Here is a 16375-nt window from a genome sequence, read left to right as displayed (position 1 = left end):
CTTGAAACATTTGTGTCTGGAATATTCATAAGTAGAGAGTTAGTTTTTCCATAAAATTCAATGTTATAAACAATAAATTGATTCCAGCTCCCATTCAAAAACATTAAATCAATTTACATAAGTTATTTAGAAATGGGCAATATTTTGTGGTATTAATAAAATGAGTCTTGTAACAATAGTTTAGATTGATAAATTTAAAAACTTTAAATTATTATTTGATATATAATTCTTGTTAATGTCACAGATACAAATTGTGCAAAGTGGAACTGGCATCCAAGCAGTAGCTACAACTCCTATGACAGTTCAAACAGCTTCACCTACATTTTCTGGCCCATCAATTGTACAAGTACAAACGGTAAGTGGAAATTAGCTATACCTCAATTAAAATGAATATAAAATGTGTTTTATTAAATGTTATAAAAGTAATATTATTTTAAAATTATAAAATGTGTAATAGTTGGATAAGCTCATGCATTGAAATTATTGCTTGAGTTTATCTGTGCAAAGGAATTTGTATTAAAAAAACCCTTTGTTTATTGAATTGAGTGTTAAGTGATCCATTATCTCTTTTGTATCAAACTCATTCAAAAACTGTTCACGACAAATGCGAGTAAAAGCAGGATTTCTGAGCAATGCCAATTCATATGTGGGAATGTTGGGCACAGAGACAACTCTCTAGTTATAAACAATTATTGTAACTAAAAAAAATAAGTTTACAGCTACAACAATCAACAAACTATATTCCAATTTGTTTCTTCTCTCAAAGGGTAAATGTCCTACAGTGACTATCCTTTCAGGTTCCACTTGGGAAGATGAAGGCCCCGGGTGTTGAAGGGAGAAAGTCCATCATAAAGTCGAGGTGTAATCTAGATCGATGTTGGGATGCAGAGGCAATTTCCTTTTCAGCATATGGTGCTGCATAATAGGAAGATGGGGAGAGAAGCTCTCCATGTCCTTGAAATTGTCATTTTTATAACTTTTTCGGGTCCCATATCGACTACTTCGATTGGTTGTTTTTACTTCATCATTTTGTCTCACTTGTTACTAAGTGTAACAAGATTGGAACCTTGATCACGGGATAAGTCAAAATCGTCTGTCAATTCTAACCCAATCAATGATGGTTGATCTTAGGACTTACATTCTTGTATTTAAGAATTCATTTAATTTCATATTCATTTAACATGAGAAGTACACTTTTTTTATAATTCCTTTTAAACATGTCCTTTTACGGACATGAACTTTCTGTCTATTGAACAATTTTATATAAAAAAAATCTTTTCTTTTTTTACAAGAAAACAAAATTTCGTTTTGTGTGTGTTTCTGATCCACTTCCAGAGACTCACATATACAAGTATATTTCAGTTATAAACATTGTATGAGGTTGCTGATACTGATTGTATCTGAACCCTGTCTGTTTAATAGATAGGTTTATCTCTCTCTTTTTCTTCAGGATAATGTGAGAAGTAAAATTATATATGGGTGATGGTGACAGACACTGAGGCAAGGACTTGTTTACAATTAATTCCCATTTTATTTAAAAAAATAAAGACTTACAAATATCTCTAAAATGTCTCTTTTCAAACTCCAGATTTTCACATTATTATTTTATAGCATTTTTGATGTTTTCTTAAAATAAGTTTTCTTTATTGAACATATATATTCCTTATATAATTTTCATTTCAAATTGACACACAAATGTGGTTTGACCAATATTTTGGAGTGCGCTCCCATACCATAACTATATCTTGTGAATCTTATGAAAATCAGTTTTTTTCAGAAAAATCTCATTATTAACTAAAATTTTGTTATAATAAAACAAAAGCATGTAAAAAATAAAGTAATATAAATAATATCACATTAATATAATGGGAATGTATTAAACAGACATTTAAGTACGTGAAAATTTTTATATGTACTTAAACCAATATTTCAAAATATTGCAATATTTAAAATATTTTTAGTCAAATTCAAGTTCATCAATATTAAAAAGATATAAGATGCTAAAATTCTAGAAATCAATTTTTAATACTATTTTTTTGAGATTAAGCTCATCTCATCATCTGATGATGATAAAAATAACTGTGATATAAAATATATGTAATTCTTTTGTTAAGTATGTTATATCACACTTATTACTTTTCCAGGAAAATATGGTGATTGGTCAAAAAATGACCCCTTACGATTTTTACATTTTTGGACTTGGGATCTTGAAATGTCTAGAAATGCAAAAAAACTTCAGGGTTATTTTTCTGTATGTATGGATGTTTGCATGTGAGTGTGTGGGTACCATTTGTTCACCCTCTTTGAATCTTAATAAGTCCTGTGCTTTTTATTTCAAATTTTGAAATTTTGCAGGAGGGGAATTGATGCTATTAAATTTTGGTGATTAAAGGTGTTTAAATTTTAGAATTTTATTTAAAAATGATCAACTGTAATTAATTTCGTTATATATGCAAATTACTATATGCTAAAAATATTAGCACATTTAAATATGTATATATGTTATGAATAAATAATTATATACTGTATTTACTCGCTTATAAGACAATCTTGCATATAGGACAAGGTGTTACTTTAAAGATAAAAAAAAAAAATTAGATTTATTAATACAAATTATAATTTTATTTCGTTTAATCACAAATAAAATATCAAATGCACACATTGTCCCGCAAAAATTACTGGCATTTTAAACTTTAAGGAAAAGTCTTGTAAAATCAACAACATAGATTGTTCATGTAAAGTTGGACAATTGGGAACCTTTTTTGCCAATTTTTAACAGTCGAATCCACTCTTTATCAATTACACTTATGAGTTTCTCCGAATAATCATCTGTTTTCACGTAGGAATGGATTAAAACTTATAGCGGGCTCCCGTGTGATTTTTGGAATTTCAAATTGGAATTAAATTCAAAAGCTTTGCTTTTCCTATTGCTATTCATCTTTACTCCTGACGATACACAAGAACGATTGAAATGACACAGATAAAATCCAGTAAAAAATGTGAACACATTGTTATTTAACAAAAATTATTGCAAAAACGTAAAGAATCTTTCACTCGCACATATAGGATGACCTAGGTTTTTGAAGTAATGAAAAATGAATAAAAACCTCGTCTTATATGCGAGTAAATATGGTATATCTTTTAACATATTTGAGATCTCTTGTTAATAGAATTAACACAATTTAAAATCTGTATAGGTTGCTAGTGATACTTCTCAACAACAAACATCAGGGCAGGGTCAAGCAACTCCTTCACAGGTTCAAGTTCAAGTTCAGCCTACAGTACAGGTAAAATAACAAATATTCTGATTTAGAAAATTAACTTCTATTAATTATATGATTAAAGCACACTTAATACTTTACATACTTATGTAATTTACCTTTTTCTAATTAAATTATTCATAAAAAGCAACAAATAAAATTAAAGTACTTTTATTAGTGTTAATTTCAATATCTAAAAGAAAATAAGTCAGTAACAAATATCATTTAAATTTAAAAGTTTAAAGAATTCAAATGGCTTTTAAAGGTACTATGTACTGTACTTGTGCAAACTTGGATTATCTGATTGTTAACATATCAGTTGAATCTGATTGCATTAAATTTTTGGATAATTTAAACCTGTTATTATTTTCATTGAAATTCATATTTAAAGGTAATTAGTTCATTCTAATTACCTTTAAATATGAATCTTACTCTATATAGTTCATTCTAAGTTAGCTTAGCATGACTTACTAATAAGTAAGTTGGAAAGAGGGAAAAGTGTAATTAACTAATTGGTAGAATGTACATGCTTTGAGGATTCCCTATAATGTGAATGTCTTGTGTATATTTGAATGTTTTCCCATAATTTGGAGAACTATAATGTGCAAACCTTAGGGTGTGGGAAAATTGTGTTTTTCACAGTTTCAGTGATCTTTAGTTTCTTTTCCATTCTTTAACTTTTTAAGCTAAAGATTAAGCATAGAAGATACATCAGTTTGTCATTGTAAAAATGTAGCTAAACTCCTATTATCTAGATATAAATTTTAAATTTACCATTTAATTCTCTTACTTTTATTAACATTAGGCTGCAACTGCTTCTCAAGTATTGCAACTTCAACAACCTGTACAAGCTGGACAAGTTCAACAAGCTGGTGGTATACAAATTGTACAACAAGTTATTAATAGTAATGGAGAAATTCAACAAATACCAGTGAGTACTCTTTACAACTTGTCATTATTTGTATTTATTAATTTAAAACATTCTTTAACATTTGAATATATAGTATTGCTTTGTCATTACAAATAAAGATCATTGTAATATTTTACATCTGATGCTTTTCATGTTTTATAATTTCCATAGTAACTATAACTAAGTGAATAGTTCCTATGAAAATGGAAATGTTATATATACATATATTTACAATGAAATTTATGTTAATATAATTAAATATATATATATATATATATATATATATATGAGTTTTCTTCCTAAAGTACATTTAATCAAATATTTCCATGTTGATAAGTTATTTATTTTATTATACTTCATTATATACAGTATACAGTATATAATGAAGTATAATAAAATCTGCTTATAATAATCTATAGTAATAATAATAATAAAGTATAATAAGTAAAGTATAATAATAGTTCTGCTTAAAATATCTTAAGTTTGCCACTTAAAAATAAAAATATGGATTATTGAAAGAAAAACTATCAGGTTGTAAAGGTGAATTTTAGACATTTTGGTTGGTGAATTAATTGTTGATAAAGTTTTTCAATGATTACAGTTCAGTTGGTTGATGACAATTACCTACATGGTAATCGTCATCAACCAACTGACACTGATGACGATTACCTACATGGTAATCGTCATCAGTGTCAATCACATTTTGCCACCTTTGCTGTAAACTTTCAATCCCATGAGCATAGAATGACTGGAGTTTGAAGAAAGTCTTAAGCATCATTTTCACATAGGTATTGTCAAAAAACTGTACATTGGAAATATGGTTCTGCAGGATGCAAAATAGTTAGTAGTCAGTTGATGTCAAATCTGAGCTGTAAGGTGAATAAAGCAGTCCAGCCCAGATTGGCTAGCCTCTTTAAGGTCATCTTTGCTGTATGTGCTATTGTGATGGCATCAGACTTTGTCAATTTTAGAATGTATGGGAATGCTCAAGTTATGCTAATTCTCTAGTGGTCAACTGTATATTATCGTCTATCAGTTGCAGTTGCACCATTGATGACTATGTTCTCACAATGGAATCAGTCTGGTTGGGTTAATCTTGAAGCGAGAAATCTCCATCCTTAATTTCTTGAACCAATTGTAGCATGTCTGCCTGTTTACTGTGTCCTTGCCAAATGCCATGCAGATGAGATCATGAACCTTCATTGCATTGTGACCAGTTTTGAAGTAATAGAGCAACAACACACAATTGTGTTCTTTCAAAAGTTTCAAAATGTCAGTCTTTATTGATATGCTTATTTCCAATGAAATATGTGATGAAATGCCTCCTGGTTAGTCTACTTATATACCCACATTGAATATTCTAGAACATTTTTTTTCCAATTGTTTCTAGAAAAAAATTGGAATGTCTAAATTTTAACTTTACAACTTGATATATTATTTATTTAACAATGAATTAGACTTATACAGTATTTATTTAGATATTTGCCTAATCTATTTTGTCATGTAAACAAAAATACATCTTATAATTCTTATGAACAGAATCACAGATCTTCAGTGATTTTTAGTATGGTATTTGAAGACAGTATCACATATAGTTGTATTGATAGTGATTGTCAGAACTTAAACAGTTATCTGGCAACAAACAGTAAGAAACTGGCTTAATCAAACAGATTTTGTGCACAATGACATGAATTTATATAATTTTCTTCTAATATAATTTTTTTCTTTTTCTATATGCAATAATATTTTTGATAGGATGCAGTTGAGAAACTTTTTATTGCAAGCAAATCCATTTTCTGGTTGTGGAGAAGAATTTCCATCTTAAAATAAGACATTTTAAACATCTCTCAAAAGGGAAAAAATTGAACTTCTTACTTAGATTTCAGTCTGCACTAGTTTTACTGTATGATGTGGAAGTCTTCCAGAGATAGAAAATTCTAATATTTTTCAGTAAAATGATTACATTAACATAACAAATGTTCTGTGAATGTGTCCATAATTTTATTCTAATGCAGGAACTTCTTAACAGGTTCTATTGTATTTTTTTTTAATTCTCTGGAACCCATGAGATATGAATGGAATTGTGCTATTGCAACTGAAATATGGAAAAGTATAGATGCAAAAAGCTGGAAACTCTTGTGTTCTGTATTTTTCATTACAATAAAATTAATAAGAAAATAAACAAAGGTTACTGCAAATTATAACAAGTGTGTGAAAGAGGAAAGCTATACTAAATAAAAACTAAATTTGTTTAACTCTGTTTCATAAAACAGAGTTAAAGGGAGTTCCTATTATGTGATAATTGTTCCAGAAACCTAAGTGATGGGTTTAGATTTATCTATCAAAATTAAGATTGGTTTATGCCATTATACTTGTTTTTCTGTCTGAGGCCATTGATCTTAGATTGAACTTTTCCCACTTTAAAAAATGATATCTCATTTATATGTAAAATCATTGTTTGAATAAACATATGTAAAGGATAAAGAAACATTTTCAGGGCATTTGTATAGACAGTGGAAAGCAATTGAAAAGACTAAATCTTGTCAATGGCGAAAAATCTGTAAGACAGAAAAATAAGAGTTCTGGCTTTTACAGGTTTTACTGCATGAGAAAACTTCTGATGAGGGAACTTCTGAACAGAGTTGTTCTGTATATTGTTTTAAAATGGATAAAAAGTCTCTATACAGTAGAGCATCGATTATCTGAAAGCATTCCAGTCAGCAAATTCAAATTTCCGCTAGTGCTGTGGTGCTGCAATATTTGGCTATGTCTTGGGCTACTCCAATATTACTTTTGTTTGTGTACCTGTTTTAGCTGGCAGCACTGGTGTGACCATGAGAGGGTACTTAAGGACGCGCCAGTATTTAAACAAGGCTTTTTTCCTATCGTGAGTAGTGAGCTTTGGTTGTTTTGTGTGGTGTTTTTCTCAGGACTGTGTGTCATGCTGAATCGGAACATTTTTGATACTAGATTAACTTCTGAAATATAATTTTTTTTTGTTTTTATATTTTTCAATATATTTATTTTGTCTGTGCAAAATAAAGAAATAATTATAGCTATTGTATGGTTAAAAACTATTTTTAAAAAATTTTCATTAGACTTAACATAGACAAAAATTCAATGTGAAGCGACACACAATGGCGAGAAATTTCAACATGGGATAGGTTAATATATTTTTTTGTACATGATCAGTTATCCAAACAGCCCCAGTCCTGAATTGTTTTGGATAATCAATGTTCTACTGTATTTCTAAAAATTAAAATATAGACTTGAGTTAAAATACTCAATTGACATTGTTTATGACTTGAAACATTTAATCCATAAAAAAAATGTTTATTTTATTTTTTTCTTATCCATAGTGGAATGTCATTAGATGCATGCTGAGATAGCTTTGTATGGTATAAAAGCACCAATGTAAAACAAGTATTGTTATCCACTGATGAGGCCAAAGAAAGAAGGCAAAATGCATGTGGATAAAAGTAAAAACATTTTTTTTTATGGGTTTTCTTAACTGTTTCAAGTTGTAATTCATTATCTTGGAATCAATGTCAATTGAGTATTTTAACTTGAGACTATATTTAGAAATATCTACTTAAAATGAATAAAAAGTCACTATAACTGATCCTATTGAATAATTTACTATTAAATTTTAAATACATTGTTTTACTCCCTATTCTGTGGGAACTAAGGCTTTTTCAATTATATTCATTATGGATTTGATCAGACCCACAATGACATCAGCCAAATGATGATGTAATTCACCCAATATATCTGGACAAGTTTGCCGATGAGAAATTGGGGGTTCTAGGTTTGAGTCTGGGTCAGAAGCCTCAAAAGTGGCAGGCAGGCTGATGTCTTTGTTACCTCTGCTTTCAAGTCATCTTGACATTTGTATTGTCAAATAGTTAAATTTAGATCTTATTTAATCAAAAATTTTTGAGATTTTTAGTGTATAACAGTTGATATGATTTTAGTATAATTTATAGCTTAAAAATGATTCTTAGGTTACATATAAAAATAATTTTTTCACTAAATTAAACATGTGTTTTACAATATAAATTCGTATCTTTTGTAGATCCAACTAACACCAAATCAGTTACAATTAATTCGAATGCAAATGCAAGGTCAGAACCAAGGACAGCCCATAATTCTTCAAGCTGCTCCGTTATCTCAAGCTGCTGCATCTGCAGTTCAACAAACTGCTACACAGGTACATTTTAAAAAAAATGGATTTTATTATGTACAAATTTATTAATAAAATTTCTCAATATTGAAATTAATTTTTTAAACAGACCGTATATCAGATTCAACAGGTCCCTCAAGCACCTGGTCAAGTTACTGCTACAACCGCCACACCTGTTTTCTTAACTCCAGCTGCTGGGAACACCACAGCTGCTGTGCAAATACAAGCTGCAACTATAGCACAGCAGGAACATCAGGCAACAACAACTGTAGATGATGACCAGCAACAGTCATAGTTGATGCTTTGCTCCATTGTCTTTCAAGGACCAATATATATAAATTTTAGTTTATAGATTCTGAGTAGTGACATCTTTCATATTTTGCATTCCATATTCACAGATTTTCATATCATGGATTGTTTGATGTGTGTGTCAGTTGAAGTTAAACTTATCATATGCAGATTAGATTTCAGACCGAAAAAGTTTAACTCATTACCATTGTAAATTGTCCCTATGAGGGAACCATGTCAATGTGATAATGACATTTTAAATAACATTCAGAAAAATTCAAAACACTTCTTGTTTTTAAATAAATGTTATTTGAATCTCCACTTTTGGTTTCAATTTACTCAAACCATGCTTCGTATTAATCATATGAATAATTTGAAATATAATTGGTATTAACAATTTCCAAAACAACATTGGAATATTTCTCTCTAAAAGAGAAGTTTATCCATTTGCATTTTACATGTTATAAATTATTCTGGATCAAATTCTTATAATAAATATTCTACAGTTTTTCCTCATTTCTAACCATGGACACATCCCCATCTTATACCAAACCATTCAGACATTTTGTCAATTATCCATCCCCACATGATCTGGTATTCTTATACATTGTTTTCAAAATTCAGTATGATAGAGAAATCATATTATATGGTGTCTTGTTTTTACACACTGTCTACAAATGGAGTGAACAGCTTTTCCACATATCCATAACTTTTTTAAACTGAAAATTTGATTCATGCAGTCTTTTCTTTTCATAAACTCATGCTGCAAGCTGGATAATGGGGAATCTTTATTGCCAATTCTTAACAGTCGAATCCACTTTCCGTCGATTACACTTAAGAGTTTCCCCAAATTCTGATTTCCGAATAATCATGTTTTCACGTGGGAATGGATTAAAAATTATATCAGGCTCTTGTGTGATTTTGGAATTTAAAAGCTTTGCTTTTTCTAATGCTATTCATCTTTACTCCTGACAATATGCAACGATTCAAACGACCCAGATAAAATATGTTAGTTTTTAAACACCAGGTGAGAATCCAGCAAAAAATACGAATCCACAGTTCACAAAAATTATTGCAAAAATGCAAAGAATCCTTTTCTTGCATGTATAGGATAACCTAGATTTTTGAAGCAGTGAAAAATGAATAAAAACCTCATAAGTAAATACGGTATATAACAGTAATGGGCAAATGCGGTTCTTGCTGAAAGTGTTAATTTCTGTTTTTTATTATTATTTTTACAATTTTGTGAAAATATGTTTATTAAAAAAATTCAATATTTGTTTTATATTATATAATAAAATTGCATGCCTTACCATACTATCCACCACAACAGTACAGAACTGTGGCTCCCATGCATTTTGCAAAACCTACATTTCAGCTCCCACTGAACTCTTGCTTGCCGACCCCTGGTATATAATGTTACTTACTTAATGTATACTTAGTTAATACAGTGAAACTTAATTGGGTAACCAAAAGCAGGTATTAGGAAAGAAAACAATGCTAAGCATATTGAGCTTTTTCATTCAATCATATATATATTCAAAGCTGCAATAGATTAATCATTCAGTTCCTTGGTAATGCTATCAAATTTGGTCACATTTTAGTCATACAGTATCATTACATCATTGTAATAATACTGTATGACCATATTATCAGAATGATTGCAAACATCAGGCTATACATTACACTCTAGTGCAGGCATGGCCAACATACAACTGACTTAATGAATTTATGCGGCCCATGGTTTATCTTTCAATATTATCTACTTAACTTCCAATAATTGATCGAATAGATTTGTGATACTTCTTTATTAAAAAAAAAATTCCATTGTAGAGATTTACAACTTTTGTACTCTTCTGTATGATATAGTGCCAGAATAAAAAAATGATTATTTTATGATCAATATTAATATTTTTAATTTATGTATGTTAGACAGTAATTCAAGTTATACAAGTGATATTCAATTTAACTTAGTAATTCATGTGCTTTGCTAGAAATATAATACTAATATATTTAAACATTTAAAGAACATTTTTTAATTTTAATATTTCGTTTGACCCATTTTCTTTCCAATTCAGCCCGAGGCAAAAACTTGGCAAAGCCTGTTCTAGTGTAATCTGGAATGGTTAAAATCATATCTATGTTACAAATAGCTTAATTACAAATGACATCTTTGGATCTCTGATAATTTTCAAATGATTATTAATGTGAAAGTGTAAGATTAGTAAATTTAACATTTATAATTGAAAATATGAAACTTTTCTTCCTTTATATATAATCAAATTTATTCCATCAAACAAAAAACTATATAAGATGGTGTCACTGTTAAAGGAAAGCTTCTTATGGGTTTTCTTACTGATTAATTCTTCAGTTTTTGAAGTGTGTGAAAATCAACAGAAGCCATTACATAAAATAACTTTTCCAAAATTCAAAAATATTTGTTCTGGTTCCCAAGAGAGGAGGTCATACAAGATAACATATACAGGTAGGCCTCCTACAACGCGGTACCTTTACAATGCGTTTTTGGGTATTTAGAAACGAATTATGTTTCACATAATAAAAAAATCGCAACGGATCACATAAGTACAGTGGAACTTGATGAACAAGCTCAGATCTTGAAATAAGGCCAGTCAAATATTCTCGAACAACTATAATAAGTGATGATGAGGACCGAATTTGAGCATAACATTATGTTTCTTTTTGATTTTGACTTGAAATCATAATCTTTTTAGTTTTTACATGATGTTGAATTTTATTTAAGCTTTTTATGTACGTAAATTTAAAAAATGATGAAAATGTTACACCATAAAAGGCAGTTTCTCTTTTTAGAACTGAATCCCAGTTTTTGTATTAAGTTGGTGTCTCCTATAATGCAATTTCCCACAACGCAGTATTTTCAAGGAACATATCTACTGCATTGTAGGAGGCCTATCTGTATTACTTAAGCTAAATTTGACATGCTTGTGAGGTTTCTCTGGTTATTCAAAAATTCCAGTTACAACTGATCAAATTGTCTTTATTTTTTCTTTACAGAATAAAGCATGACATATGCATTTTGAAGAGGGATCGTAAATTAAAATTTTGACATGTTTTATACAGATACTGGATCAAAAACGTGTCAAAATTTTAATTTATGATCCCTCTTCAAAATGCGTATGTCATGCTTTATTCTGTAAAGAAAAAATAAAGACAATTTGATCAGTTGTAACTGGAATTTTTGAATAACCAGAGAAACCTCACAATCATGTCAAATTCAGCTTATAGAGGACATACATGTGGTGATACACAAGGTATTTAGCTGGCAGAAAAAGAGGGTAAAGGGGGAGGAAGGAGAGGAGATAGACAGTAGATAAAGGTAGGATCCCTCTTGACCCTCTCAAATGCTACGAATAGCTAAGTGTAGAAGTTACTGCCAAGTGGCTATTAGTAAGACTTATATCTACTTAACCTCTTGGGATGCCGAGTGTCGTATATGACACACAATTTTCCTTTCAAAGAATGAGAAGCAGCTCTTTTTTTTGCTTGCTAAACATTTACGTTAGTTATTCCTTTTATCACTAGTTTAGTGAATCTTATTAGACCACATTCATCCCACTGTGATAGAGATGAAGGAAAATATAAGTGATTGTCTGAGCACATGTTTTTGGAAGATCACAAGTATGACTGTTTCATGTAAGTATTCATTTTTCTCTATTACTATCTATTATAATTTTACAATTTATACGTGGTTTTGTTCAGGAAACTTCTAAGATTATATAAGACTATACATCCACAAGAGCTGAATTATTGGGCTAGAGTTGGCTATAATAAATAAATAATAAGACAATTTGGCACTAAAGCTTGGCGTTAGGCACCATCTCTTACTAAACTTAATAATTATAATTAAATTAAATAATTTTAATAATTTGGAACTGGAGGAAAAGAAATCGGCCCGAAGCGGGACTCGAACCCGCAACTTCTGCTATCCGTGCAGACACGTTACCAGTTACGCTACCCGGACCTTCAGTCCGATCGCCTCCTCCAGTATATATAAGCTAACATGACGACCATCGACGGTCATTACAATGCCGGCTGGGGACACATCAAGTGCCCACGTCCTCCCAAGGCACTCAACCGGCCATCGCAACCCCGGCAAGGCGTATAATAAATATAAATTTATTATTATAGCCAACTCTAGCCCGATAATTCGGCTCTTGTGGATGTATAGCTTTGTAACGGGTTAGTCGTTATTTATTTATATTTATACGCCTTGCTGGGGTTGCGATGGCCGGTTGAGTGCCTTGGGAGGACGTGGGCACTTGATGTGTCCCCAGCCGGCATTGTAATGACCGTCGATGGTCGTCATGTTAGCTTATATATACTGGAGGAGGCGATCGGACTGAAGGTCCGGGTAGCGTAACTGGTAACGTGTCTGCACGGATAGCAGAAGTTGCGGGTTCGAGTCCCGCTTCGGGCCGATTTCTTTTCCTCCAGTTCCAAATTATTAAAATTATTTATTTAATTTAATTATAATTATTAAGTTTAGTAAGAGATGGCACCTAACGCCAAGCTCTAGTGCCAAATTGTCTTATTAATTATTTATTTATTATAGCCAACTCTAGCCTGATAATTCGGCTCTTGTGGATGTATAGCTTTGTAACGGGTTAGTCGTTATTTATTTATGATTATATAAGAGTATTTTTTAAAACTTTTATTAATAACAATATTTCATAAGATGAGCTAACTTTTGAATGTGTCGTATATGACACGTTGGTTCTTAGTGTTACAATAATTACATTACAGCCTATGAACTGTTTTCATATTGGCAAGTTATTTACTTTTATAGTTATTTTGTCATTTAGTCAGCAATATGTATTCTATTATTTATTTTCATTTTTTATTAAATTAATTTATTAATAAAAATGATTATTTATTTTTATTAATAAATTAATTTCTGTGATTTGTTTTTGTATAGTTATTTATCCGGTGTGCAAAATTTGTTTGTTAAGAATTTATAAATTATTAATATGATAAAGCATATATTAAAACTAAAACATTGACATTTATTATAAATTTTTCAGTGTCAACAGATGAAATAAGGAAGGAACATGATAGGACACTTGATATTGATAGAAATTTGTGTGGACTGAAAGGCAGGTCCAGTGATGAAGACAGTGACCAAACATTTAAACCAGTCAGAACATTTATCAACCAAACTGTCCTGAAGAATGTAAGTCATTAGATGATACATTTGACGATGATGAAAATGATGCTTCAGCTATGTAAATAGAGGAAGATTTCTTGACATCAGTGCAGTAACAGACTTCACTATGGTGCCATACAAATAGATTTAAGCCCTTGCTACCAGCTGCTGCATTTCAGGAAGAACCCTGAAAGGGTAAGAAGTGTAAGTCTGAAGAATATTTCTTGAATTATATTCCTGAGAATCTCTTTGATGTCATTGCTTGATGATGACATGCACAAATCAAATATCACTGATTCACCTGGAAAAACTTTTGAACTTTACTGCTGATGAAATGAAAACAATTTTTGGATAGCCTGCAGAAGAGATAGCAGAGCAATAAAAAAAGAGGAAGAAAAACACACTTCAATATTTAAAATTTAAAGTAAAAGTGTCAAAATGGCTATTCCATTCAGATAGTACAGAAAATAAAAAAATGAACAGTGAAGATGACAAAGAAAAGGAAAATAATAAAAAATACTCCAACTCTACATTCCAGAAAAATACAATGCAAAAGTGGAGCAAAACACATACCAGAAATCATTGCAAATGGCAAAAATCACTGTTGCCAAATGCACTGATATAAAAGTGTATGAGCTACAGTGTACTGTATCAAATGCAAAATCCATCTGTGCCTTGTGACAAATAAAAATTGCTTCAAAGCATGTCGTATGTAAATATAAAATGTGAATTATTGTACAAAAACAGTCAAATAAACCATTTTTGCATGAACAGGAAAGTTTGCATTTTGTACAGGTAGAGATCCATTGTGTCATATATGACACACACCATTTTTTAATGACCGAAAACAAAAAAATTAAAAAAAATGATAATTTACTAACAAGTGACACCCAAAGGTCAATAATATAACAAAACTTCAACTAAAAAAAAAGTTTTTTCTAGTAGTGGATCTCAAGAGGTTAATACTAATAAAACTGAATGCGAGTGCAAATCTTAATACTATTAACAGCTAGACAGACTGAAAACAAATGAACACAACAAACAACTTGACAAGATGAACGGACTGACAGAAGACAAATGAGCAAGACCCAAATTATTTACTTTTTTAAACATTAACTTACTAACTAAACTAACCTAGGATGAACCTAATCAGACAACTAAAGCTAACAACCCTAATCTAACCTGAGTCCCTGTAACCAAGCCGAGTCCTTAATCTTACTTACAACTAGGACTAACTTAAACTAACTGAATTTAGACCCAAGTGTTCCTAGCAATACTAATGAGGGCGTTTGCTGTCTTTTTAGCTTTGTCCATGATGTATTTGATGTGGGGTGTGAAGTTAAGTTTCTCGTCAAGAATAACACCTAAATATTTGATTTTCACACCATCAATCCTATCTTAACAACAGGAGTGCAGAAGTTTGTAAAGATTTTGAGGGCAGTGATGTGTGTGTAATGTGTGCAAGGTAGAAGGCCACCAGGTGTGATCAAAGGCACCTCTAAAGTCAATAGTGATTATTGCTGTATGCTGATTATGTTTAGCTTGGCGGATGGCACCTACAGTATCTTTGTTTTTAGCTATAGTCTACGCTTGCATAGATACCAAGTGATCCTATTAATCATTAGACCATCTAACACTTTTTCCAGAGTTGGGAGAAGGCAGATCAGCCTGTACTTTTTTAAGTGTTAGCAAGGGTAGGCTTGGGAATCAATTTAGAGGACAACATTGTACTACCAAATTTTGAATAAAAACCTTCAAGTTGGTAGTAGTTCGCAAAAAGAAAACTGTCAGTGATAAATAAGACAATACAGTAGAGCATTGATTATCCGACTCAATTGGGGACTGGGGTTGGTCGGATAACTGAAAAAACGGATAACCGAAACGTATGAAAAAATACAGTATTAGTATAGTACATTAGTATATTGCTATTAACCTACTTCGTGTTGAATTTTCATTGATGTTAAGCCTAACAAATTTTTTTTAAAATAATAATCGTCGCTATCGTATCGTTAAAAAGTATTTCTTTATTTTGCACAAAATAAATACAGTACTGTACTGTATATTGAAAAATACAGTATAAAACAAAAAAATATATATTCGGGTTATATATTTTACATAAAGTAGGCCTATACATTAGAAAAAAAGTCCAAAATTTTCTTTTGCTTCACAGCTGACCCTCGTTTTTTTGCCGCTACACGTTTTAAAAACAGCAATTGGATAGCATCATTAAATAAAATTAAGCCTTGTTTAAATACTGGCCTCCCTTTCATGGTCGAACTAGTGTTACCAGCTAAAACATGCAAAAATTTAACAAAATAATAATAAAGTAGCCAAGACATAGCCAAATATTGTAGCGCCACATCACTAGTGGACATTTGAATTTGCCGACTAGAACGCAGTCGGTTAACCGATGGGTGGTTGATCGGGGTCAGATAATCGATGCTCTACTGTACTTCTAAAACAGGTTTAAGTATTTCACAACTTTTAAAACCGAACTGTATGATTATGTTGTTTGCTTTATAAAAATTAACACTAAAAAAAACTTGAAACAA

The 16375-nt window shown here is 30.7% G+C and overlaps 1 protein-coding gene across 4 annotated transcripts in view; it reads left to right on the top strand.

Moving 5' to 3' along the window:
* The window catches only part of Nf-YC (nuclear factor Y-box C), a 32893-nt gene extending 23931 nt beyond the window's left edge, over positions 1-8962 (top strand). For all 4 annotated transcript variants that reach the window (XM_067267194.1, XM_067267191.1, XM_067267192.1 and 1 more), the window contains exons 6-10: positions 245-355; positions 3198-3287; positions 4066-4191; positions 8246-8380; positions 8463-8962. In XM_067267194.1, the coding sequence (XP_067123295.1) occupies positions 245-355; positions 3198-3287; positions 4066-4191; positions 8246-8380; positions 8463-8648 (648 nt within the window). In that variant the 3' untranslated portion in view covers positions 8649-8962. The remainder of the gene's footprint in view (positions 1-244; positions 356-3197; positions 3288-4065; positions 4192-8245; positions 8381-8462) is intronic.
* Positions 8963-16375: the final 7413 nt, after the last annotated feature.

This window comes from Centruroides vittatus, unplaced genomic scaffold (genome assembly GCF_030686945.1).
Source record: "Centruroides vittatus isolate TY-2023 unplaced genomic scaffold, ASM3068694v2 contig_299, whole genome shotgun sequence".
Taxonomy (NCBI): domain Eukaryota; kingdom Metazoa; phylum Arthropoda; class Arachnida; order Scorpiones; family Buthidae; genus Centruroides; species Centruroides vittatus.
This window is presented reverse-complemented; position numbering and strand designations above follow the sequence as displayed.